Here is a 27865-nt window from a genome sequence, read left to right as displayed (position 1 = left end):
CTGTTGGCTGCTGCTGCCATATGCTGGCCAGCTCGGGCCACAGAAAGAGATAGAGACTGTGGCTACAGAGGACTCCAGCCTTCAGCCCCACAAAGGAGGAAAGGAGCCCTAATCCTGGTAATGAGGCCCGTGAATACAGCCTTTATGTATACGGGGGAAAGGGCCAATCCCTCTGTACACAGCACGCTAACTAGCCATCTTAAGGGCCATCTTATCCACACAAACGATCTGGTTGACAACAGAATGAAAGAAAAGTAAGGTTGTGTGGTGTGTGTGTGTGTCGGGGGGGGGGCTAAAAATAGAGACATGTTGGAGATGATGAGCAAGGCTCATGTCAACACATACACTATGTTTACACTACATTCTTTTTTTATTTTTTTTTATTTCATCTCTCATGGATTCAGCTGCTCTTTGTACTCCTTTTCCATCTCTTCCGTTTCCTGTGCCTGCCTCTGTAAGTCTGTAATTTCATGCTCACACTTTCATTCCCTCACTCCCTCTACCTCTTACTCTGATAGCACGCTCTGGTTCTTGTGGGGCAGGCAGACATCGCCTGAAGCATCTTTCTACAAGCCCGTTTATTCCTCAAAGTGGATCAGAGAGGCAAGAGAGCTGTTTAAACTCACAGGCTGGGCTGCTGAGTTGTGAGATAGTTAGCCTACGCACATATTGTAGTCTTTCTCTCTTGCTTTTTTTTTTTTTTTTAAGTTGTCCATTTTTCCTCTCCATCCACTGATGGGCTGCTGCAGGGACCTGTCCAATGATTTTCTCCAGGACCTGTTTTGTGCTGTGGCCACTTTCAGAACAGAAACAATATTTTGCCTGTCTTGTTTTTGTTCCTGTCAAATATCTGTCTTTTGTCATTCTTACTCTAACTGTCAGTACAAAAATCACACACACATGCACAACCTCACAGCAGCAGAGAGTAGGAGTCATGGAGTCTTTACATGTTGGAGCAACAACAGGAGCATGATTCAACCTAATGTAGTTACAGAGTGATGAGCACAAAAGAGAGATTAATACACATAGTGTGATTGTTTTGTTCAAGTTGGATGTAGACTGTTATTTAAAGGTGAAGCCAGAAAGAAATAAGTTGTAGATATTTCAAAGGCTTTTAAATAAAAAGAGATGTTCAAATCAATTTAATTTTTACATATGTGTGTACAAGTTGTCCTCCTGAGAAGATTTGTGATTGGCTTAAAGGATAAATTGCTTTATCACAACCTGGGTCTTTTTCCGTATTTTTGGCCATCCGTAACAAAAAGTTAAATGCATGCAATGACATCTCTGAACAGAAGTCAGATGGGGCAGTAAACATTCAATAAGCATTGAGACAACAGACTGGTTAAACTAGCCAAACTGCACAGATCTAACTTTTTATTTCCTGGTACTAATTTTTAGTACTCAGGTTATCAACCAACACTAGGTACTGAACCAATAGCGGTGCTCTATATTTCCCAAATTTAAAATCTGTATACCTCAATGTGTGGAACCTAATAACATGAGGCTTTGGTGCTAAAAAGTGAGTTGGCAGCCCACCGTGACTGCAAGCAGGAAAACTTACAAAGAAACTGTATTTAACATGGATCGGTGTTTCATGGTTGATACCTGATCTGCTTGATAAGGTCAGTATTGACCTTGATATCAACCTGCCAAATCAAATCTGTGCATCCCCTGAGATCTAAAGGCGAGTCGTAAAATATTACCCAAACTGTATGTTGCAAACGTCAATTGCAGGTTATAGACGGCTTTCCTGGTTAAACTTTGACCTACTGAACTCGCCCTAGTTGTGAACACACACACAATAAGGGAATACAGTGGCCATTTTGGGTAGACTTACTTTCAGTTTTATCTCCAAATAAAGTGGTTATCTGGCTTGTTTTAATCTGCGATCGTCATCCTACTCCTGTTTTCTGCCCTGTCTGATTTTATTGCAGGAATGTTTCCATGTTCTCAGATCTGAACTACTTCTTTGATGAGTAGAACGTTATTATAATCACTAGAAATGATAAGAGAAGATAAAAATAAATATAAACCCAAAGTGTGATATATTGGAATCCTCCTTTATATTCTTCAACAATACAGACTAGTTGCAGAGACTGAGCTGCTATACTTGCCTGTGGTTTCAGAAGAACATGATGTGCCAAAAAGTATTGCAAAACAGCTGCAGGTTTTATTTTCAGATTGAAAATAAACCCAATAATGGTATAAATGTGAAACAATGGGAAGCAGACGTAGAAGCACAATGAGAGAGAAAGCAAGAGATATAAACAGAGAGAGAGAAAGCGGAAAACAGAGGTGTGCATTCCTGTCACGGTTGCATGATAATTACTGATTCGTCGGTTATTGAAGACCTGCTCACTGCTTTTCATTACCAGCAACAGACGTAGAATGAGACAGGGAGAGACAGAGAAGACGAGGAGGAGGGAGGGAAAGAGGGAGAGAGCAGGAGAGGAAGCAGTGATAGGGATGAGGAGGAGAGCGGTGGTGGTGGTGGTGATAGGTGTTGGGGGAGGTTACCACAGGATGGCAGGGTGAGTGAGGGCATTAGGTAAGTAAGGAAGGGAGATGGGAGAGGAGGAGGAGGTAGAGGTTGTCTGTAACAGTGAACGAACGAGAGAGAGAGAGAGAGAGAGAGAGAGAGAGAGAGAGAGAGAGAGAGAGAGAGAGAGAGAGAGAGAGAGAGAGAGAGAGAGAGAGAGAAAAAACACTCTCTGTTCCAACCTGGTCTGTGTGGTCCTGGGGGAAGCTCCACAGCACGGCTGGATCTAGAGGTAATTGACAGACAGCATTAATCAGTGGGTGAGAAACACACCGTCTTCGCTAGCTGCCTCAGAACACATACATATTAATGAGAGGGGTGGGGGCAAGGGTGCTGCAAGTTTGTGCAAGTGCGCACACACACACACACACAGCAGCGCACAGTGAAAGACAAGAGAGAGTGTGTCTAGGCTTCATGTGCTGTAAATATGCAAATCTATATTCTCAGTGTAGATATGATAGCTTATATTATACACCAAATCATGCACGTTTAAGAAAGTCATATCAACACATACTCTAGTTTATTTGCTTAATTATTCCTACATTGATACAAGCCTAGCTGTTTGCTGGAGAGATGTAAAACCTAAGCTATAAATGTTTATCGTTATAACAGGAGTTTGTAATGTTTTTTTTTTTCTGGAAATATCATAAGCCGATCGATTTTTCAACAGGAAATTAATTGACAATCAATTAAGTCAGTTGCTGAGAATAAATACAGATAATTAGCTGATAAGACTAAATAAGTAATTTTAAGATAAAGCTGTGATGGGCATTTCACATTCTTTCTGACATTTTATAGACGGCATACTAGTTGATTAATCAAATAGAAGAAGTAAAATAATAATTAGTTGCAGTCCTAGACAACCTTGAACGGTCATTCTTGTTTAAAGAGTATGCTTCAAAGATGTTCAGAATTTACGACATGTTACCAATTTTAAATATAAATAATAAAAGACAAAGTACATCAGATACATCAGCATTGTTCCCTGATATTCTGATATTATAGGAGAGAAGATGGCCATTGTTCAGCAAAGATAGGGTTACATTTACTCATTTGGCAGACGCTTTTATCCAAAGCGACTTACATTTGAGGAACAACATACAAGCATCAACAGAGCATCAAATACAGATCTACAACTGACAATACATACTAGTAAGAGCAGCAATAAGTACTAGTAAGAGCTCATAGTACATATCACCTCAATGGGGTAAATACCTAGGGAAGGAAGAAAGAGTTAACAAAAAGTGCAATCAAAAACAAAAAAAATGCAATCAATACAAGATCATTGTAGGGGATAGAAGAAGAAGAGCACAGGACGTGCATGTTAGAGTTTAGGAGTTAGAGGTGTTATAAGAGGAAGTGTTTTCGGAAGAGATGAGTTTTCAAGAGCTTCTTGAAGTTAGAGAGGGACACCCCTGCTCTGATGGCGTGTGGTAGCTCAATCCACCATCGTGGTGTCACAGATGGCAGAGCCAGGCGGCGTTCGTTGGAGGAGCGTAGCGGCCGAGAAGGAACGTAAGTTTGTATTATGGAGTTTAGGTAGATGGGTGCAGACCCAGTAGTCACTCTGTATACAAGCATTAGTGACTTGAATTTGATTCTGGAGGCCACGGCGACCCAGTGGAGGTCACAGAGTAATGGAGTGACAAGAGTCTTTTTGGGCTGATCAAAAACCAGACGTGCTGCTGCGTTCTGAACCATTTGTAATGGTTTCACTGCACAAGCTGGAAGACCTGCTAGGAGGGCATTGCAATAGTCGAGGCGAGAGATAACCATGGCCTGTACCAGAAGCTGGGGGGCGTACTGAGTGAGGTAGGGCCTGATTTTCCTTGTGTTGTATAGAGCAAAGCGGCACGGCCGAGAGACAGCAGCAACATGGTTTGAAAAGGACAGCTGGTCATCAATCATGACACCCAAGTTTCTCACCACCTTAGTTGGAGTGATGGTTGAGGAGTCAGTTTGTAGTGTTATGGTGGATAGATTGCTTGGCTGGAATGACCAAGAGGGTTGGCTAATTCACACAGGACAAGTGTACCAAACTACACAAAATAACGATTTAATTTCCCTTAATAAGCTGCCAGCCTACTTTTGCAGTAGCATCACTCTTGTAACGTTTCTTGTAATGTTTGCATCTCTCTAAGCTAGTTTCCAAACTAAAACATGAGCCTCGCAGGCTTATACCATGTGGCTGAAAGGAAGCAGCCATAGCCTGAACACAGGGGTCTCTGGTAAACATGGCTTCCACTGCTCCAAGGTCACCCTGTGACCTCGCCAGCAACAGCAAGAGTTTGAAGAGATGAGCTCTCACATGCCAGGTTCGCTGTCATGAACATACAAAAGGCCTACAGGCTCATGAACATACCCCCACCTCTGCCCAACAAAGCTGGCTGAGAGAAAGTGAATGGGTCTAAACTATGAGGATGGTGAAGTGTCTGAACTGAAAGATGTATGTTCGTTTTAACAAGGGCTTTGGGTATGATCCTGTCCTACACATATGCCCAAATAGATTAAGAGGACAGGACCCCTACTTTAGTAAAGAGGACATGTGACAACACACAATGTGTAGAGTAGCTTCATGGCTAACACACCAGGCTGCGTGAGAGTGAGAGGCATACAATGGACAAACGGATGACAGGACGCAGCAGAATCCCTCATGCCTTACATAATCCTGTTGGATAATTTCATGGGCCCCATCTTGAAAAGAGCGGTACAGGAAAAAAAAGCAGTAGAGCTCAAAGCTCTACACTTCAAGTCCAACAGCCCCCCTCCCTTTTCCCTACCCTATGATCTGCCACAGTTAGGGCTATTTTATGCTGATTTACTGGGTGAGCGGATGGGAACTGCTGCTGGAGTGTGATACAGGTCAGAGGAAAAGGGACAGGAGTTACAGAAGAGAAGAGGATAGGGGGTCTAATGTTTGCAACTTTTGTCAGCCCTACCTACATTCTGCAGTGATTGGGCAGGTGAGCATAGTTATGAAGCAGGAGTATAACTGAATTCGAGATACAGGTCTGACATCGGCTGCAACACGTAAGTATGTGCTAATAGACCTATTTCATAGCAAACACTTTGACTTGTCATGCAGGAAAAGCATGGGTGGAACAAATTTCATTAACAATGGTTTAATTCCATCAAGTGTCCCATTAAGCGACGCCAGTGAGACAGCATGTACAACACGAGGACCCTGGAACTGGGTCACTTAAATGGAAAGCAGTCATTTTTAATGTATTCAATTACACCTGTTATTAAAAGCCAAAATGTCTGGTGTGAAAAGGTCTAAAAATAGACTCTAATCAACACACACTAGAAAATGTGGTATGTAGCTGTATGCTACTTGTAATTGCCATCATTACTTTCTGTAGCCTTTAATTTATCTCTTGTGGCAATGAATACTAGCTTTTAAAATCCCCTCAGTATGATAAATAGCTTAATGTATAAGCTAAGAAATAAATAAAATAAAGGCTGGTGAAACTGGAAGGAAGGTTGGGAGCTTAATATGGTGCCAACATGATTAGTTGATACATTTATCAGTTGAAAAAATAACAAATAATATATGACAATCTTATAATAAGTCATCCCAAAAGTTGTTCATCAACATTGGCTGGTTAAACTGAGGATTTGCTGCTATACTGTGTTTCATAGTGCTATAAAATGAGTACTTTGAGGTTTTTGACAAAACTAAATAACAGCATAACTTCAGTTTTGTCTGAGATAGCTTTAAAGTCAAACTGTCAAAAGTGTGGATAGATAAATGGAGATTAAAGCTCCAAGAGTAGACTGATTTCAGATAATGTTACATGACCAAATTAACTCTAAATGAACGGCACTCCTTCCCAACAAACATTTCATATGTGCGTATGTTCGATAAAGTATGGAGTCACAATGGTGTAGCGCAAGAGAGGCACGAATAAAGAGAGCACAGGCGGCAGAAAACAGTGAGCTGTAACAACACACAGAAATACTTTTCTTGTGTAGCTGAGGACATGTGAGAACTTCAGAAAACTACCAAACACCTTCCATTATCGTTCATATCTCCCCTTTCCTCTGCATCCTGTGTGCACTTTCCTGTCTATCCTACAGGCTCGTATTCTCTCTGTTCTGCTCCACATTTCTCTGCCAATCATTTTGCCTCTTGCTTCTCTTTTCTTTTACATATTCCTCTCAATTCACCCCCCCAATTTTTTTCCTCATTTCCAGTTCTTCTTCTCGCCTCTCCCCGTTTCCTATGCTTGCCTCATTTTTTTTTTATTTCTTTCACAACCTTTCTTTCTCTTCATCCCGCCCTTCCCTGCAGGTCTCTGTCCTCTTCATTTCTGCAACCCCCCTCTCTATTTTGTTTCCCCCCACTCTCTTGCATTCATATACCCCTCCCTTCGGACGTGCTGGGCGTGTGGTGGACGCAAGAGGGGGCCTGAAGAGGGTTAAGGCTGAAAGTTGAAGGTTACAGAGGTGAAGAGGACCCCTGCTGCTCCGCCAGGGGACACAAATGTCACCATGACAGATCCTGCACCGGTTAATCCACCCTCCCTTTCTTCAAAAAAAGACACACCCACACGAACACACACTAGAGCTCCATGACACTGGCCAAAAAAACAACAATTCATACAACAATTAATTTCTTTCTGTATACTGCAACACCAATATAAACTGTAAAATGTGCAAAAAAAAGCACATAAAAAAATTTGAGGTTGTCATTTTCTGTTTAATTGTCATCAAATTGTTGCATTACTTGATTTGCAAGGCAAGGAATCTGGACAGCCATACATTTCTGTCTGCAGCCTCTGTGGATTTGGATACTTATTTGCATTTGGGATCTTGCGTTTTCAAAACACAGGCTGTGGATTTTACAAGTGCGCTGCATAAATGTTTTAGCTTGTTCACAAGGTCATAAAACATTTTCTGCATGCAACAGACAATGGTAGCTGTCAGTTACAATACAGTTTGACAAAGTTAGAGACACAGGGGTTCTGGAGGACTCCAACAACGACGTATGCAAGCATGAGCGCACACACACACACACACACACACACACACACACACACACATACACACACACACACACACACACAGCTGCATCCCTACAAAGGGTGGAAATGCAGTGCCTTGTTCATGGGCACTTAAGTCACATAATAGTTTGACAAATTCCATCATTCAATAACTGCATTGTAGCTTTTGCCATTCAACTGGATTAATTATTTCTGATGCTAATCAATCACTTCCTGCTCTTTCATACACATGCCTACACTGCCTGTTTGTCCATTCATCTGTCCAGCAAACCATGCTCTGTTAGGCCTGCCTGCCTGCATAATCCAATGATTTGTTAGACATCAGCCTGTCCATCACCAAAACCAAATGCAAAGGATTCAAAATGTGTTTATTGCATTTCCTACAGTTCTACAAAATCTACAAAGAGCTGTTGCAAACAGTATAAAAACAGTCCATTTGATGCGACACTAGAGTCAGCTAGAGTGACAAGGGGAAAACAACCTATAGCATATTTCCCCCTGGTGAAGCGTAAACAGATCCAGTGGGTGAGAATTGAATTGAAATCACCTATCCAGAGGTAGATTCCTCCGTTCACTCCCCCAGGAAATGGAGGTGGGCAAATGTGAAGACAAGCTCAAGGAGTGACCACTGGTCTCTGCTCGCAAAGTGCGTGTGTGTCGTGTCTGCGCGCAAATGTGTACTATGAAAGTACATGAGTGTTTACAGACAGACAGCAAGCTCAGGAGTGAATATTTACTGTACAATAGCATGTCAATTGATCTCTGAGGGCTTCAAGCGTGGCTGACCTCCAACAGTCACGATAGGTGCAACATGCGGGAAGCCCCTGAGCCGTGACACAGATACTAGGGAGGGTCGGAGCGGGGGGTGGGGGTGGCAGTGGTTGGTAGAGATGGTCAAAAATCAATGTTCTGGCTATTCCTGAGACGCCTGTCTTTTAAAGTCGGAGGAGGAGAGTGAGCAAAGAGAAAGGAGGGTTAATAGGTGAAGGATGCTGGGAACTGAGAGTGGGGGAAAAGGGAAAAAGTGGGAGGAGGAAGGATGAAGTGAGGGAAGAAATGGATGGATTGCCTAAGAGTGGGAGGTAGAGCTCTGCCTATCTCAACTGGCACCACTTCCTTCCTATCTATTCAGGTGGATCATTAAAAGTGACGGGATTAAACAGAATAAATTAGCAAGATATACGTGCACTGAAACATGAGAGAAAAAAGAAATAAGCCTACTCCTTCATCTCTTATTTCTTCCATTCTCTGGATAAATCTATGTCTACTGGCACTTCCAAGTAGGCTAAAAATGAAAAATGCTGGCATCTTCATCTTGGCATAAATCTTTGCTTCTTGGGATTTCCAAGTAGGCTAAAAAGAAGCTGTTGGCAGACTATGTCATTCCTAATGCTGCCCTAATGCTGCTGGCTGGACGGAAAAGTTGGCGAGTAACAACAGTGTGTCAGAAACCTCATATTACCCAGCTCTGCACGTCAAGTTATTCAACTTTAACTAATTTTGTCACTAAACTGAAAAAGTAAAAACCAACTAACTTACTTACTTAGAATGACATAGGGCTTTATAAAAATAGCCTTTGCAAACAACTGGAAAAAGCATATGATAAACATGAAGTACACCCACAGTGCAGAGGCCTATGTTTGTGCTTCTATAGGATCACCTTAGCGGTTCAATAACACTGGCCTGAATGCATGGTTCTGGCTTTAAGACTGGGAGAGATTCTGGTAAAACACAAAAAGACCTAACCCTAAATCCAGTGTGAATACACATTTAGATGAAAGCCTCTAGTTTATAATTCTCTATACTATGTGAATCAAACACAGACGTAGAGCCCTCATGGCCATCCAATGTTCTAAAGGCATAAGAAATGCACTTTTTTCACCTTTTTCCATGAACGACTGAATGTGTGTTGTGAGTGAATAGGGGGCCTGTTTGTTAAGAGAGGCCAAATCCCATATGGTGAACAGCAGCTCCACTAGTGAGAAGAGAGGCTGTGAAAGCCACCGGCAGCCCCTCTCCTCCATCCGTGCTCCAGAGATGAAGGGATGTAGCGCCTGCCTCGCCTTGTTCCTCCTTTCTCCTGCTCCCTTTGCCTCCTCTCCTCCCTCTTTCTTGGCCAGGGGTTAAACTGCTGCACTCTAACCTCCTTGGCAATGATTTCATTCACTCCGGTTCTCTTGCTCACTCTCTCATCTCTGAGAGAGATTTATTTCACAGTATGTAGTGGATTAGGCCACCCTCGCATGCCCTCGGATAAAAGCATTGTTTTAGCACTAGCCTGTTCGCACTAACGGGAGGAAGCTACCGCTACTAAGCGTCCACAATGCAGCTATTGTGGACACAGGACTGGAAGGACCCTGCCTCAGAAGCCGTCTAGACTTTGAGCCTGGGCCGAATGGAGAAACAGAGGGAGAAAATCCCATCAGGCAGTGGAGTGAAAGTTAACTAAGGTAACCTGCTGTGAACCTGATGAAGATGTCAAGCCAACATATGGCAAAAAATGTCTATTGTCAGAACAAGGAGCTTTCCTCCCTCTAAGGGAGGGTACGGTGGAGGAGGAGGAGACAAGGGGTGGCTAAAGACTAGGGGGGTTGCAAAACCTAAAGGAAGGAATAACTGCGGTGGTCATCGTTTTACTTCTGGATCAGTAGCCTTATTCTGGCCGGGAGGAGGCCCAACCCCTACACTCACAATTAAAAGAGTAAGCAGATTAACTGGCTTCTCTCAAAGGCCAGCAGAAAGAAAAACACACTCACAGACGTTTAAAACATTTTTTCCCTTTTGCCCATCAAGTCACAGACTGCACACTGCAAATGGCATTACATTTCATGCTGACTTAGTGAGCAGAGGTTTTCAGAAAAGAGAAACTTCTTAAATGATGATATGGTCCTTAAGTTTACTAATACTGATTGGTCACACTTTGTTGTTACAAATGAGGACTGGGGACTGGAAGTGCTGCAAGCTTGAGGTTAGTCAAAAACTACTTGGATTAAATCAGACCAGATTTGTGTTTGATATTTAAATGGAATCTACAATTAACTGCAACATACAATTCCAACAGAAAACACTCTAAAGGGCACTATTAAATATATGATCACATTGGTCTAGATTAGGTCTAGAAATAGGTATAAATTTGCAAAGGAGACATACATTTGAATTCCAATTCTTGAAAAAACAAAAATAAAACAACCTCTAAGGTAGAGCCTGCTTTACCAGCCAAAAAAATCAACTGGCAGGCTTCACATGTGAGAGATGCTGGCCTGGGGGATTTCTAAGCCACTTCTACCGCTACATCTGAGAAAGATAAACAACAGCCTCAGCCACTGGAAGAAGAAGAAAGAAAGAGCTGCATGGAGATGATGTGACCCTATTAATGCCACATTAGTTGTTCCATCTTCCCAGAAAAATGCTTCGGTGGGATGAGCTGAGATAGACATAGAGAGAGAGAGAGAGACAGAGAGAAGTGAAAGCGATACTGTCTCCAGGCTAGTTGGGATGCAACCCAATTTCACAGCTTCACGAATGAGTGGCGCAGCATATGGATGCAACCTTTGTGACAGCCTCTGTGTATCACCACATATCAGCGTTGATATTCCCAGTCAGATTCCATACTGGTCCAACATTATGTCAAACACCGGCTCTGCATGACTGCATTATCAACACAACACACAGACAGTGTGTTTGATGAGGGACTGTTAGCCTCCTAAGCTAAGAAAAACAAACCAGTACCTCCCTAGACAGACTACTCTCCAACTCTTTCTACACTGTATGATGTTCAGTTGCTGCATAATAATACAATAAAGCGCAATAAAGCAATAAAGTGCCCTAAAATCTGAGGTATAACCTGAAATCTGAGATATGACCCAGATATTTATTTCCAAATAGATGGGGAAAAGGAGGGTAGACTGCAGAGTTCAGATTGAAACAGCACAGGTTAATGGGGATTCATCCCTGGTTGTTAGCTGGTTGGCATAAAAAACAATATTTCTTCACATAATCACATCTTTCTCTCCATATGGTCCAGCCATCTGCCTTGGTCAAAAATACATCTATATAAACATAGTAAATTAATAACTCTATCATTAGGCTAATAAGCATACAAAGACTTTAATATAAATTGTACCAAGAGTGAAAATTACTTTACAAGGTAAGTTAGCTTAACCACAAACCATCATTGAGTAAATTACTGACTTTGATATTATGACTGTCCAAGTGGTATTGGTTTTGGCTGCACATATAAACACACTGGTAAGGAAAATTTGTAGCCGAACAGGAATCCATACCATTTTGTTTTTGGATGTACACCTTGTTTAAAGTTTAAAGAACTGTATGCAACATTTGCTGCCTCTTAATGTCGCACTTCAGCACCAACATCTCAGACCAAAACAAACGGGCACTACGGCCAACCAGACTCGATTGAGAAAAACATTTTACCTCATTTTACCTTGCAGATCGTCGTAAAACACACTTCATTCAAACTGGATGGAAACAAAATAAAACTCCCCACTGTTAGTCTTCCTACTGCTCCGACAATCACCAACTTTAGTTTGGTCAAATTAAATCCCTAATGCACCAAAGTATTCTTGCTCTACGCCTCAGCTGGCAGTCACGAATCGGGCAGCAAAATGCGCTACTAAGTACTCCACTAAGTGTGCTAGCTTTTACCACTGACAGGCTCAGATTGTCTGACGACATTATGGAAAGGATCCCTACAGAGATAGATCTTTTTGTTAAACAGTTAAATCCTTTTGTTTAACCAGAAACAGCCATTTTATTGCTCTCACTCGCCACCAGACTCCTTTGACAAAAACAACAATTTTACCTTGCAGGTCATCATTAAACTACTTATAATGCATAATACTGCTTTCAAATTCAACAGAACCAAATTAAAACTAACCAAAACCATCTTTCATAGTCTTTCCACTGTTCCAACAATCACCAACTCTGGTTTGGTCAAAACAAACCCTTAACTCACATGAAACAGCTGTTTTATCGCCCTCCTCACAGACAAACACTTTCACAAGAAGGGACTTGCATACACTAACATGTATGCGCGGCCAGGCCGACTGTATAAACAAAGCACAGAGAGGCTGGAATAACAACACAGGCAGGGGTGTGACGTCAAGTCAAGTCTGCTCAGGACGCCATTACTTCATATAGCAAATAGTTGTTTGCTGCTCTTAATGTTCAGAATTTCATATAAAGAATTTTTAAGAACCCTGGTGATTAGGTCATTGTCTCTCGATTACACATGCTTAGGGGAGAGTTCCTTTACTACTCTTTGAGGTGGTGGTTTCAGCATCAGAGAAAACGCTGTGTATTACAGAAGCTCCTTGAGGTGTGGAGAGGATCGATCTCAGTTAATGTCATATGGCACAGCACCCAGAGGCAGCTGTGTGGTGCTGATGACAGTGTAAAGCCTTGCCTTTGGCGGCTACATGCTTGCTGCTGCAGAGCTGTGATTTGAAGTTCACATGCAAAGGCTGACAGACAGACAGCTCTCAGTCAGGCAGTCAGTCAGACAATCTTTCCACAGGAATGACACTACATCCGTTTGTTAAAAGCGTACAGTTGTGCCTAATCCCAAACATATTCACAATGGTCTCAATGCTCTGCAGGACTGACGGACAAAATACTGACAGAAAAATACTTGACAAACACTATTCAACCACCGTGACACAAACACATTTCCCTATAATGTAACTGGCTTCAGCAGAAAAACAAAGGATGTCAGGTTTTACAGAACCATAACTTCTTAGGGATTACCTGGGCAGGACATTTGGAGAAATAAAAACCAATATTCTACCATTGTTCATCCATTATCCTATCATTCCTTTGAAGTTTTATTTTTGCTGCATATGATACCAGAAGAAGGTGAAACAAATTTGCAACCAAGGTATGGATGTTCCATTATCTTTGCTGGAATCATGGATTTAAGCCCACCCTTGACAATGTCAATAAGCGCATATTCTTGAGCAAAAGACAGTAACATTGTTGGTGCTGACAAGTACAACTGAAACAGGCGGAAAATCGCAGCCCTAGGACTCACAGTACGTTATCATTTCACTATGCTTCATCAGCATGCTTTCTGGGAATCTCGTTCGGAAAATGGGCTTAGCCAACAAGTGATTCAGCAGACAGGACTAGGCCAAGACATGTCATTAGAGCTCCACCCACTACATTGCATTTGACCCATTGTGACTGTTGTCACACTTTAAATTTGTTGGCATCCCCATTCACACAGGACCCAGATCTATCAACTAATTAGAGCTGCGACAAATGACAATTTTTAGTATCTATTTGGTAAATCGATCGTAAATCGCAACAGTGAAAACCGCTGGTCATACTTTCCTACAGTCTAAACTAACGTCTTCAAATAGCTTGATTTATACAACAGCCTGAAAAAGCTCAAAAGATATTCAATTTACACTGATATAAAAAGATAAAAGCAGCAGATCCATGCATTTTTGAAAAGCATTTTTGCTTGATAAATGGTCTTAAAAATGAATCAAGCAACATTTGTCAATTAATTTGCTGTGAATAGACCAGTAAATAAATAGACAAAATATTACTGCAGTAGTTAATGTGAACGCTATATTTGTTGTTGTTTGTAGATATGTTTAAATTCAGTTCATTGAAAGTGGTTGTGAAAATTTGATTTGATTTGGTTGTGAGATTAAGAACAGAATTTATGATTTTATACTTTATTAGATGACACCAATATCTATTATAAGGTTAGAAGTAATCCTACAGTAATTTCCACATTTATAATGTCTCCATACCAAAGACCAGGGTGTGAGGCTAGAGAGTATCATTTGCTGTACAGAAAATTGAGATTTCTAATTTTGGCCATATAAATAAAATTAACTTGAAAGTCAAGCAGCGGAAGGTAGATGAAGTATTGGAAGGTGAGGCGCGTGTGTGTGCGTGCGTGCGTGCGTGCCCGTCTACATAAAAACAAAGATCTTCTGGATGAATTATATGATAAATGGTCTCAGACATTCACAAAGACATCAAGATTGACCTATATTTTCTGTCTTGAAAAATAGGCCAGAACCCAAATTAAGGGCCAGTAGGGCTACAACATGCATGTAAACGCCATCATCTTCACAGTAATTGTATGGTTTGGGCAACATAGGAGCAGCCTTGAACAGAGAGACGTAGCCTAAGGGTATAGCTGTTGACATGTAAATAGTGAGGACAGAAGCTGAAATGACAGCACAGACAGTGGGCTTTATACCACTAGTTCAGCTTGACTTGGGTTTGGCCATGGCCACAAAATTAAGGTCTAAAGGACAACAGTCTAGATGTCAGGAAACCAGTACTCATATCATGTCAATAAGAGGGTTGATTTTCTTAATTACCAGGGTCTTTCATCTTGATCATTTCACATCAGTCTGCATGGCAGCAGCCCCCCGACAGCAGAATACAAACTGAGACTACATCCTTTGTAACAACCCCTGCATTTATCTGCCTCTTCCATTCGTCTAAAAGTGGTGTTTGCAAGAATGCTGGGGATCCTCAAGGCTCCCCTACAAAATTAAAGAGGTGGTATTATGCTTTTTGGCTCTCCTTTATTGAGTTATATCTCTTTTTTGTGCATGTAACAGGTCTGCAAAGTGAAAAAGCCCAAAGTCCAGCCCAAAGGGAGTTACCATCTCCCACAGAAAGCACTGCTCTGAACCACTTGAAAGTCCAGCCCTTCACTTCCTTTACTTGTGACGTCACAATGAAAATGCATCATAAAGCTTGCCAAGCGGCTAGTGGGGTCAGGCAAGCCCTCAAACCAAGCTAGTCTGAGTGGAGGCCCTTTGGCTCGACTCGCCTTTGTTTGATTTTCCATTGTAGAAATTTTGTACCTGTACCTGCTTCCAGGTACTTTTTTTCATATCACCTCACATCCTTCAAGTTTCCAAGCAAGCTGAGGGATACTAAAATGTAACGTGAAAACACGACAGACTGCTGATTGGTCAGAGAGAATATTCACTATTCACTGCATCATCATTGCGTGCACCAGACAGAGGCCAGCAACAGAAAGTTTTATATTTTACAGTTTTTGTATGGAATTTCATCTCTAAATCCACTTCTGAGAAGTTTTGAGGTGAGAAATCAGCTGTGTAGATTTCGAATATTGACAGTTTTACGATAAGTGATGGCGGAACAAAAATCGAGTTCGAGTTGAGGAGCTCCGCAAGTTCAACGTTTAGTCCTAATGGTAAGATGTGGAACAATGATGTTGTGTGGTTGTGGACATCTGCTAGGTTACGGTCGCAGTCTGAAGCGGCTTTGATTTGGATCACACTACCTTGTTTCTTACGACCCGCTCTTCTCTGCTTCTGATTGGCTAGTAGTCCTTACCTGGGGACTGATTTTGAAAGATTTTTTGAAAGATTTTGTACAAGTAAGATGCATCCCTCTGTAGTTCAAGAACAGAGTGTACAACACAGGGTAAAAAGAGGAGCTGCAGCAATGTGCAGTATGAGAAAAATATGGTGTTTTTTGAAAATGAAACCATGTAAACCTGTTCTGGTACAACCCCTAATTAAGATTTTGAACCTGAAAATGAGCATAATACCACCTCTTTATTACTTATCCTTTTGCATCACGTTATTTGGCAATACAATACAAATAAAACATATATATGACAGCCATGTATGCATATTTGTACTGAAACTTAACTCATTTTTAAAATGTTCACACGTAAAGGTTCCTGTGGGAAAATCTCAGAATGTGGTGTCTTGTTTAATATGGTTGGAATCCTTCATAAGAAAAAGCTTATTGAGCTTTATGGCTATCATTCTACACTGCACACAACAACATAAGTGGGCCGGTTGATGTAGTCACGAAAAGTGAGTCAATCCCAAATCCTGTTAAAGTCCTGTCATCATAAAATCTGCTCAACATGACAGTCACGAAAGTCAACATATTTTTGAGCACAGCTTTATTATGAAATCCAATAAACCAGACAGGGACAGATTAACATCACCAAAGCTACATTAAAGCAGGAGCTGTACTAATCCTGTTCATTTGTGGGCTAAACTAGGCCACATCGGTATTACATGCATAAGAACCAGCCAATCATTGTTCTTTGACACACAATAATTTGGGTGTGTGTGTTTGTGTGAGGCGTACATGAATGTATGTGTGTGTGGTTGTACATGCTTGGGCCATCTGCTGAGCTGAACATATATTCTCCTGGCCAATCAATTTTTATCCTTTGGCATGATACATGTGAAGAAGAGCTTAGCTTCGAGATGACACTAGCAATTTTTGGAAGCTAAATTCAGCTGGACATTATCCTAGCCTTTGCTTCGTGGTTTTTATTTTTAAACGCATTAAAAATTCCCACAGCTCTCTGGAGCATAATTTAAGAGTGGTCAGAAGGGAATAAATTCATCTGCCATCACATGCATAGCGCATGCACACAGAGACACACAAACAAGCCACTAACATCAATGCTGAGGCTGCAAGTCAGGGTGATGTGACTCTACATTCATCAAAATCATCTCATATTAAATCATTGATCGGGTCCCTACTTTACCCCACTTTTCTGCTGTGGAAAGGGGAAATCTAAAAATAACCTGTGAGCGTCAGTGCCTAGAAGTCTTTCCATGTTCTCCCAGTCTGGCAGCATTAGTGAATTCAGATGAGTCTCCTGCAGCTTTCACCGCTTCTGTGTCTCTTTCACACACATCCATGCAGCCGTGCACACGCATAGACAGCCATATATACACAACACACACTATACACTTAAAACATGTACCTGCTATCACACACACACAAAAACTATTTGCCCCTGGAGTTTCAGAACTGCATCAGTGAGTGGGAAAGCTCAGCCAGCAACCCCCACAGTATGTCACCTCTCAGTTTACAGAATACTGCCGTCAGCAATTCCCCCCCCCCCCCCCCCTCCCCCCCCCTCTCTCATTTCCTCCCTGCCCCACCCTGTCTACTTTTGCTTGAGTTCTTCATGCTTTGGCCAATAATTGTCTGTGCTCTGAAGAAACAACAAAGAAGTCCACTCACAGCTGTCTGATTATGGTGAATCCATGTGTGTGTGTGTTTCCCAAAACATGAGTGTAGTGAAGTCACATGGCACCACCTGAAAAGTCCCAGTGACCTGTTCCCCCTCTCCATTCTCCCTGTAGTCTGTCCCTGTCATAACAAGTGATAATCAGAAAAGGGCTATTTGCGACTGTGCAAACAACACGTGATCACAAAGAAAAAGGTGAGAGAGGATGCACAGGTAGAGACAGGAGATACGGGTGAAATGTGGAACGTGTGAAAAAGGTAGCGGTTTCTGGACAGAATGAACGAACAGGGAACAGTGAGCTCTGTGTCCACACAAACAAAGCCCTCTCCTTCAAACCCTGCTGCCAGACCAACAAAACCAGATTATTGTTAGACTGCACATTCATTTGCATGACTTTTTGCAAGTAATGTTTAATTCTCCTGCATTCAAAGTGGAGGGCATCATAAAAATGCTTTGTAATATTTGTAGGGTTTTCATTATTGCCAAAGACATACACACCCAAAATATAGAAACCTTTATATATTTTTAGTTTGAGCTTCACCATATAATATGAAAAAACAGGATGGGGTGAAGTGTGAGGAAAACACTTGCTTCCTCTTTAAATAAGAAAAGAGCTGGAACTAAACCCAGTAAGCAGCAGGCCACTACACGGTTACTGAATGGATGAGTGACTGTGAGTAGGGAGCTACAAATGACTCCAGACACGAACAAAAGCGCAAGGGTGTAGAGCACTGAGAAAAGCAGCAACACTAGCTGGCCAACTTTGTCATCTGGGTAACTAGCTCAATAAGTAAGTCTTATGTTATTTATTACTGTGTAGCACACAGGGACAACTGTAATGAGACTGATGAAAACCATGGCATTTAAAGGGAGAATTCTCCTTTGAAACTGAATTTATATAGCTAACCAAATCAAACAACAGTCTAGTTTTGATTTTTGTATGTGTAACTATTCCACGATATTCCACATGTATTGGCAATGACACAGGTCCAAGTTTTGGCTCTTTATGACACATATTTCCTTCAGGAATGTAATATCATCCATACATAAATATTAACATTAGCAGGGCACTTTGGACAAAAGACATGTCATTAAGAGTGTTCACAAAAGAAAAAGGCATTAGCACAAAAACAGACCCAAATATCCATCAACCACCACCCAGATGAAAAAAAAAAAAAAGGTTATGCTGCTAGAAGTTGGACTGCGGGTCAGTGATGATCCTATAATCAGAGGACGTAGAGTGTGGGGGGATTTTTTCAAAGTTCACCCACACTGTGGCCATTATCATACCATACCACAGAAGTTGAGTGACTTCCTCAATTCACTTCAGAAGAAGAAACAGCTAAAAGACAACATAGAATTGAGTGATATCTGATTCTGTGTAAAAGAGCCAATTTAGCAAAGTCATGTGGGTGAGACAAAAGAGAAAGGCAGAAGGGCTGTATGATAAAAAAAAAAAAGTGTGAGACCCTGGGGTCCTCTCAGGAGTGTGAGTGGTGGAGTGTGGCCTCTCTAATGACCAATCAACACCCTCCTTGCTGCCATGGCATCTGTTAGTACTCCAATGGCCTCCCGTCTGAGTGTGAGCCCACCGAGAACTCAACACGCAGCCGGAATCCAATCAGACCGCACAACCGACAAAGCTTGGGTCAAGGAGCAATTCTGACATTTTGCAGAATGTCAACGTTCAACCTTTTCTAAAAGTTCTACTACATGGGAGTTTTGCTCTACGAATACAAAGGGTTGAAATGGGAAGAGGTGAAAGCCAATGGGGGAAAGATTGAACATCACAGTGCTGCTTGAGGGAGCTACAGCAGAGAAGGAAGCAGATTGATAACTAACTAGCGAATTGTCGGTGACATGCGAGACCTCCGGGTCTCAGTGAAAATTTTCTTAGGATACAGAACAAAAGTAACTTCTCACAGTTGGACAAAGTGAAGTTATAAGGCCACGTGAATCAAAGGGCAAAATGTGTCTACTCTATACTTTTGCTTTCTGGTTTTCCTTTACCTAGACTATATCTGAAGGAGAAGTCCCAAATCCTTATATTTTAACAGTTAAACCTCAGGCAGCGTATTTTAAATACTAGTGAGAAGCTTTCTTGAGATACTGAAAGAGACAATTCACCTGTCACTTATTTAAGACAAAAAAGACACATGCTCAAGGTATACCACTGACAGGCACAAACATGACATGGAAATAAGATAACAACTGCTTTCATTGATCTTCTAAGGCTAGAGGCTGGCATATGTCATGCATATTGTAAAGAATGTCAGTCTATTATAAAGGCATGGAAAAACATTCACATTAATTCAGGCAATTTAGAGCTCCTAGTGAAGCTGACCTGTGTGTCTAAACTGAGGGGGGTATGCAGAAAGAGCATGCAAAGCAAACCACATAGAAGAACCAGGGCCAGGTTTCAAGACCATAGTCCTGTGAGGCATCAGTGCTAACCAAGCTGCCCTCACTGAGGTTGTGTTTTTTTGGGTGAACAGTAAATCGTTCCCCTAATTGCAGCACGAATGTTGCTATAAAATTGATATGCTTATCTATTAAGTTTATTGCTTTGTTACTGGGAACAATCTGGCTAGAGGGAGCGGGTGAGGACAGGTAGCATCTGTCCCCACCTACTGCCTTGGCAGCGTTAGCGTCATCTGCTAGCTTTGGCAGCATCTTGGAAGCACATCAATATGGCTTTATGTAGCCAGGGCCGCTAGTAGCTAGCATGCCAGTCACGCTCTCAGGCAACACTCACTCGCAGCCTGAGCATCCACAGAGCACTGAGCCAACAGAGCTAAGCGGAACTGAGCTCGGGCTGAACAGGGAGGCCAGGTCTCCATGGACCTGCATGAGGAAAAGGGGCCAGTGTCTGTCATCTATCCACACATCCACGGTTAGAAGTGTGGGGCCAAATCCAGATATGAACACTGCCACTATTGTAGCCGTTTTTCTCCCCAGTAACACTTCTGTTGTGGAATGCTGATGCTCTCATGAAATCTCAATTACTATTGTATTATAATCAAATCTGTAAGGTGATGGAATTTCTGTTCTTACCTGCACCACTGAGTTATAACTGGGACTTTTTTCAAACAGAAAAAAAATAAAATCAGAACACTGGTTAGTTATTCTAAATGACAGGCTTAATTACAAATAGTATTCTCCTTGACCAGAGTAAAAACAAAAAACTTGATCTGCCTGTGAATACCACTTGATATTAGGGCAAAAAAGTCATATCAATGACAATGTCCATGTTATTCAGAGTAGATGAACGGCCCTGTTGGCTGAACATCACAGATCATCAGGAATCTTATGAGATCTTGCTAACAGCAGTGTTCCTTGTGAGTTCCAGTGTGAGCCTGTTGAAACAAAGTTAAAAGACAAAAAAAAGCTGATAGCTAAATAAGAGCCATCGAGCAATTGTGTGATTCAGAATTTGAATCAGTAGATTATTCATTTCAATCATCAACAGATTAGTCGACTACCAAAATAGTTGTTAGTTGCAGGCCTACTGCTTAGTATAAGTCAACTTATAATGTATAAAATTGTTACATCAAACAACGTTCTTTAAAATAAAAAACAGGGTTATTAAAGGGCCTGTCTGCAAGCATGTGGGTGTTGTCTGCACAAACAGGGCTGACTGCAGAAGATGTGAAACCCATTTAACACAGGAAGCTGAGGGACAGGTTTACTGACCACCTAAAGGGCTAAGCTATTTTCATCTTATTACAGGTTTCTCTGCAGTTTGATCATGAATACTATAAGCAAAGGGAATTACCCTCTATACAACCATGGCTCTAGTTTCATACCTGCAGGACCAGGATGTGGTGAGGGCGGCAAAACAGCAGTAGAACATTAGCAAAACTCTGCACACACCAAGCTTTCCAGTCACTCAAAGAGGACACCCTTTCAGTCACTTTAAGGAACTGTATTACAAACTGGATCGATGGTAGAGGGAGTACACAACAACTGAATCACAGCCAAAATCAATCTAAAATTAAACTTGGATTCCCTTAACTGTGAGGAGGAGATATGAGAAACATGAGCAAGCTGAAGCCTTCTACCACTTCTCCAAATGCTCCAATATTCTACACCATGTTGCTATGACAATTTAATTATAGTCTATCATGGTTGCACTGTTGTTTGTTTGCCTCTGTGAGATAGTGGGAAGATAATGTGTGAATGTGAAGTGGTGCTTTTTGGCCAAGCACCTAATGTTTGGCTGTAGGAGAAACAGCTCTAGTTTATGGTGAGTGACTGTGGAGGTTTCATAGCTGGCCAAAGCTGTTCTGTTATGACTCATAGTATTAACCCTTTCAGCTCATAATAAAAGTAAGCACCACAGAATTGAGACAAATACATATACATTGCTATGCATGTCTAAATATGTAATATTCGCACACGAGCCATTCTAATACGATGATAACAATCCATTCTGCACAGTTTTAGCATTCAAGAAGCATATCAGATGTCAAAGAAAAAGGAAATTGATCAGATTCAGAGAGAAGTGGTTCATTCCTTATATGGTTATCTGAAACCATTGCTTTAAAAAACAATCCACCACAATCACAAGCCCCTGCTGGGAAGTAGTATACATCCACATCAAAACAACACCCACAACAGGGACATTCTTTATCCATCAGGACTCTGCACAGGGCAGAGACAGAACTTTGGTGTGTATGTTCCATTTAACCTGAGGGGTGTGCAAACGTGCTCTGTAGCTGTGCTCCAGGGAGCAGGAGTCCGGATATGAGTCTGACCCTGGATCATACATGGGGGAAGTCAGCTATTACAGCGCAGGCCGGTGGTTTATGAGTTTGGTTTAAAATTCAATATCAGAACTACATCCAAGGACAACTTTCAGTCTACTCTGGTCAGCTCAGCAGCTGCACAAGTAAACCGTCCACATAACACCTCTTTAATGTCAAAACTGAGTAGGCAGAATAAGACAGCAGGTGTAATGTGTTGTGAAAATGTTTTTACATATTTGACTTATGGGCGACACTGGATATTGATGTGAAATATAGGTTACTTTATTTCCCAAATTCATAAAAGGTAGAATATGGTGTTGTTCTTCATTGGACCCATTTATTTCCCGGGCTAGTCTGAACACTTTTTGTCCTGGCCACCACTGCAGGAATGTTTGACCACTGCAAACAGCAGAACAGTTAATGCAGCTTGCTGACCCAAGCATGATCTTTCTAAAACAATCCTTGCGGGGTCATGGTTACAAGAGAAATGCCTACAATGGCTGACTAATGGTCAGACTTCATAATAAAATGTCGCAGACCGGAAAAATCAGTCAAATAAATAGAGAACGCATAAGACTTATAAACATCTTGAAGCAGCTAACATCTCTGACAATTTTACAGCTGAACTCAGTGTTGACCTTCTCTAGCCCTTAACAGATCTTAACAGAGCACACTCTGGAGCACACATAAGAACACCAAAGAAATAATGATTGCTCTCATTGTGCAAGACTGAACTTAGTCATGCAGTGTAGTGCAGTGTCTGTGAGGCTCGCTGTCTGACTTGATGCATTTGGAAAACACTGCTACCAGCGGTACATGACATACCATTACTGTAATTACACTACAATAATTTTTACAAACACATGGCATACAAAAAGCTACGACTGGCAAACACACAATTTCATCAAGATGGATATTAGGACTACGACTAACAATTATTTTCATTGTCAATCACCCTGTTGGTTTTTTTTGTTTTTGTTAATCGATTAATTGTTTGGTCTATAACATGTAAGAAATTTAAGAAAAATGTCCATCAACATTCCCCAGCGCACAAGGTGACATCTTCACATATCAAGTTTTACAAGTTCAACAGAAAAAAGCCACAGATATTAAATTTACAGAGATATTAAAAAAAAACAGAAAATATAATATAACAAAGAATATTTGGCATTCTTGCTTGATAAATGAATGTATCAAAATTACCCAAGTTGACATTTTCAAATACCTTGTTTTGTCTGAACTGGCCAAAACCAAAAATATTTAATTTGCAATTATACAAAAGGTGGAAAAAATTACGTTGATCATTTATAAGTTATCCTAACTGTTGTTGAAATAACCAATTAATCAACTAGTCATTTAAACTCCTGCTCTATTAATTATGCATGCCATTTTAAAATGACCTACCTTCATTTTCAGATGTTGGACATGCCACCTGTACAACCAGATCAAATGTTCTTTCTGGATTCTCCCTGTAAAGAACAAAACACTGTTTACTTAGGGGAAACAAGGGGCAGGTGTTATTACACACAGTCATGGGCAACAAGTGTGTGGGTATCCTGCCGTAGCATACATACCAAGTGTGTTGAATTCCATTACATGCACCTTAGGATAATATTCGTAATAATACAGTGGACCTGTCCAACTTTACATGAGTCACAATGTCAATAGCCAACAGTGTCAATAACAGCAGGTTAGCTAAAGTTGATAGTGCTTCAGGCTGCAAATGAGTTAAAAATGAGAAGTTTCTTATCTCTGACAACATATCAGGACAAACTTAGGTCACAGGACCCGGGTCGCTCGGCGTCGTGTCCACATGTAACCTATTTAAAGCTGTGTGCTTGGCTAGCGGAGCTGCTAATTGATGGTCAACTAGTACAGACAGAGCGACAGACTGACCCAAATGCTGTCGAGCCAGCTGGCCTGGCTGTTAAATCCACTGCCGGAGAGAGATGACTCAAATTACGCCAAATCTTCCTTCGTATCTCACGTTCAGCTCCAACTAGATAACGTTAAGTTACGGTTACGTGCATGCACCGCACGTTAGCCGTCAGGTCGACAGTTCTATATCAAATAGCGACAGAGGTGGGGACGAAAACACAAAACTCAAGAGGTCTTACTTTATTCTGCTGTCCATGGTTTGGTTACAACATCGCGACAACTCCGTGCTGTCGGGGCGGCTCTGCTTTGCTCTGCTGGCTGTCTGAGGATATTTCCACCTCGTCCTTCCTCACTCTCAACTCGCCACTTCTTCTGCCTCCTTATCTTACACCCGTCGAAAACTGCCGTGACCACATGCCTGGAGGTGGGGTAGTGTAGTAGTTTGTGCCCGGTCCTTCTACCGTTAATGCCTGAAGCCCCCAGTTCAGCACCACGGCGTTTATTTCCCGCAACAAACACCAGTCCCGGAAGTGCTGTCAATGATTTGATGACGTCAGCGCGTCAGATGAGCACCTTGCTTGCTGCTTCTGCCTGCGAGCATCTTTCTTACACTTTGGATTAACAAGCATGGCACACATAGCAGACCTGAGCCGTGTGATTCATACTTCTAATAAAATAAAACGTGTTTCCTTATGAGACTGCGTTATTAGTTCAATAATTGTGGCAGCGGTAGCCTTCAGCAGTGGCTCCCAAAGTGGGGTCCTGGGACCACCAGGGGTCCTTGTAAGGGCTTCCAAAATGAGAAGTGGTTTAATAGATTTGTTGGCTGCTTGGGGGCTGAACACATCATAACAAAACATATCATAACCGTATGAAGTTGTTATGGTGAACGTCATAGCAAATAGTTGCCTTTTTATATAGCCAGAAGATAGCGAGCAACATTAACATTTGTTTGGAGTCATGTTTCTGGCAACCTGACAAATGTAAACTCAATATTTACTATCTTTTTGTATCTCTATGATGGTGCCCATCATCTCCTAGGGGAAATATCTGGCTCTTTATCTGCTAAATGTGCCAGGTAGTCACTCATTTTGTCTGTCTGCTGTTGGTGCGGGGCAGGTAGTGTTTATCATCTGCCTGCTGCATCTGGGAACAAAGCTGATGACAGCAGTGAGAGTGAAATAAAACAGTAAAATTTCAGGCCATAAAAGTTGGCTGATAGTTCTCACATGAAACAAAGTTATTTGATCCATTGTTAATACAAGGTTTAAAGTACAGGTATTTATCATTCTACCTCACAGGGTTGCACAATGAAATTAAAGTTGTAGCCCTGTTCATGTTACACATACAGAACATATACAAATATTCAATATCAATATATAAAATAAGAATAAAATAGGGCCTCTGTGTTAAAATATAAGTGTAATACCTTAATCTTTTTAATATTGTATTTTGGAGTGTAAAGTTGGCAGCACACCAAATACAGATATGTTTAATCTAATGACCACAAACTGACACACAGACAACCTTGTAGTATTATTTTAGCACAGAGGTCCTCTGGGTCTCTCAGCAAATAGTGAAGCTGCCATGTGTTGTTTGCTGTGTGCACTTGGAGGTGACATTATTACATGCACAATGCATACATGTCAGTATTTGGGTTTGGGGGTCCATAGGAGCCCAACAGCAAATACATTTTTGCCATAACAGAGATGATGAAAATATTGACATAAATGCTCTCATATTTGTTAACCAGCATTAAGTTGCTCTTAGGAAAGGCACTACTACATCTCCAACTGGTGCACTGGTGGCCTAAAGTTTGAGAAAGTAGCTCATGATTAGAAGATTGTCAGCTTGTACTGTGTGGGGGAAGTGAAAAAGTAGCACTCGCCCCCTCACTGATTACCACCACTGAATTGCCTTTGAGCAAGGCCCTTAATTCCCAACTGAGTGTAGCTGCTCAGTGACCAACAGATCAGACTGTGGTTGACAGTAGAAGACTGGTGAAGACTGCTATGATTACTTGACTTTACCCTGCATGATTATAGTGTGTCATGTGTAGCTGGTACTTACAGTTACCACAGCAGTCCGTGCATTAAATAAATGCTGAAATTGCAATACATAACTCAGCAACATAAGCTTTTAGATTATGACAAACTGTCTGTCATACACTCAAACCACATATAGATTAAGCCCACTGTATGTGACCATTAGAATCTGCTTTAGGACTTTACAATAAACATATAGTGAGTCTGAGTCACTAGCCTCTTAAAGGGAAAATCCACCCTAAAATAAAATGATTTCTGTAATTTGTGTACGTCAGTGATTTCAGTTGGGAATTTAAATAAGACAATACCTGGTTTCATGGCTACATGTCCTGAAGTACAGCTTTAAATCATCAAGTTCAAACGTATTTACGTGTAATATGTCAGCCATATATTATATGAGTCCACGGAGTCTGTAATAACTGCATTGTTGGTGGAACAGCTCCCTAAAGTGACACCTGATTTCCCTTTTAGGTGAAATATTTATCTTATTATTGATGTTGACTTTACTGGCCAAAAACAATGAAATTCAGTGCAACATAAATTCTATTTTAGGGTGGACTTTCCTTTTATTGTTTGCATGTTTAAGCAATATTTGTCCCATGGTAAATTGAAACCAATGGCTTAGAAGTACTTCTCTCTCCTCTCCAGAGAGTCTGCCTGGATCAGAGCCAGATTTCTTCAGGCTGACTGGAAGGTAATTAAGTGGCAGCAGACTGGGGCATGCTGTTTCAGGCATTCGTATGAAATGATAATGGCAGGGCTGCTGCCTTAACATAAAAAAAAACAAAACAATACAACACACAAACACACAAGAAGAAGCATACATAAAGCTCTCATGAGTCTTGGGTGCTGGGAACCAGTGAGGTTTCACATTTCAGACAACTGTAAACAGTAAACAGTCCCAGATTACATTCATTTAAGAGAACCTAACACTGAAAAAAGAACAATACCGTGTGTCATTGTCCTTCTGAGGCCCTGAAAATACATTTCAGAATGGCTTCAAACATTTGACCGAGCTGAGGTGCGGTGCACATGATTTATCTTGCTGAAGCCATCAGTATAGTTAATACAAAATCTTGCATTGCTTCCCCGGGTCTATCGCAATGTAAATCTACATGTGCATTATCATATTACTAAACTTAATAACATACAGTAAATACATACTGCTTGTGTGCACACTGTTTCTCATAGTAAGCATGCATATATTTTTACTAGTGATGTGTAATTTGTCTGTGGGTAAATTGACCCCACAATGTCAGTCAAAAGACACTTGTCAGGTTTCATTACCCAGAATTCTGTAGTAGACACATCATCAGAGGTGGCTTACAGCGGTGGATAACCTTGAAAGGACTCATTAATGTCCACTCATCAACCTTGCAGTGTTTTTGTCCAAGTCACTATATTACTTTAATATTACTCCTCTTTGTTTACACTGCAGTGTCATTGCAGCCATGGAGAACAGTTGGTTTACCCGCTCATTGTAATACAATTATACAATTACGTTAAGATAGCATGTTACATAAATACTCTAATCAAATCAAACTGAACTTCATTATCCAAAAGAGGAAATTCATTTGATCAGAGATGCACATTGAGGTACAGTAGAAAAGAAC

General features: G+C 41.2%; 1 protein-coding gene across 4 annotated transcripts in view; it reads right to left on the bottom strand.

Moving 5' to 3' along the window:
• Window positions 1–24734, bottom strand: part of dennd1b (DENN/MADD domain containing 1B) — a 93653-nt gene extending 68919 nt beyond the window's left edge. For 2 of the 4 annotated variants that reach the window (XM_046049548.1, XM_046049549.1), the window contains exons 1-3: window positions 24447–24732; window positions 23734–23798; window positions 2725–2768 (exon numbers count right to left, since the gene is read on the bottom strand). In XM_046049548.1, coding sequence (XP_045905504.1) covers window positions 2725–2768; window positions 23734–23798; window positions 24447–24463 — 126 coding nt within the window. In that variant the 5' untranslated portion in view covers window positions 24464–24732. Of the gene's footprint in view, window positions 1–2724; window positions 2769–23733; window positions 23799–24446 lie in introns of all 4 variants that reach the window. The other 2 variants (XM_046049551.1, XM_046049550.1) reach the window with 2 other exon arrangements.
• Window positions 24735–27865: the final 3131 nt, after the last annotated feature.

Source organism: Micropterus dolomieu, linkage group LG05 (assembly GCF_021292245.1).
Source record: "Micropterus dolomieu isolate WLL.071019.BEF.003 ecotype Adirondacks linkage group LG05, ASM2129224v1, whole genome shotgun sequence".
Lineage (NCBI taxonomy): Eukaryota > Metazoa > Chordata > Actinopteri > Centrarchiformes > Centrarchidae > Micropterus > Micropterus dolomieu.
This window is presented reverse-complemented; position numbering and strand designations above follow the sequence as displayed.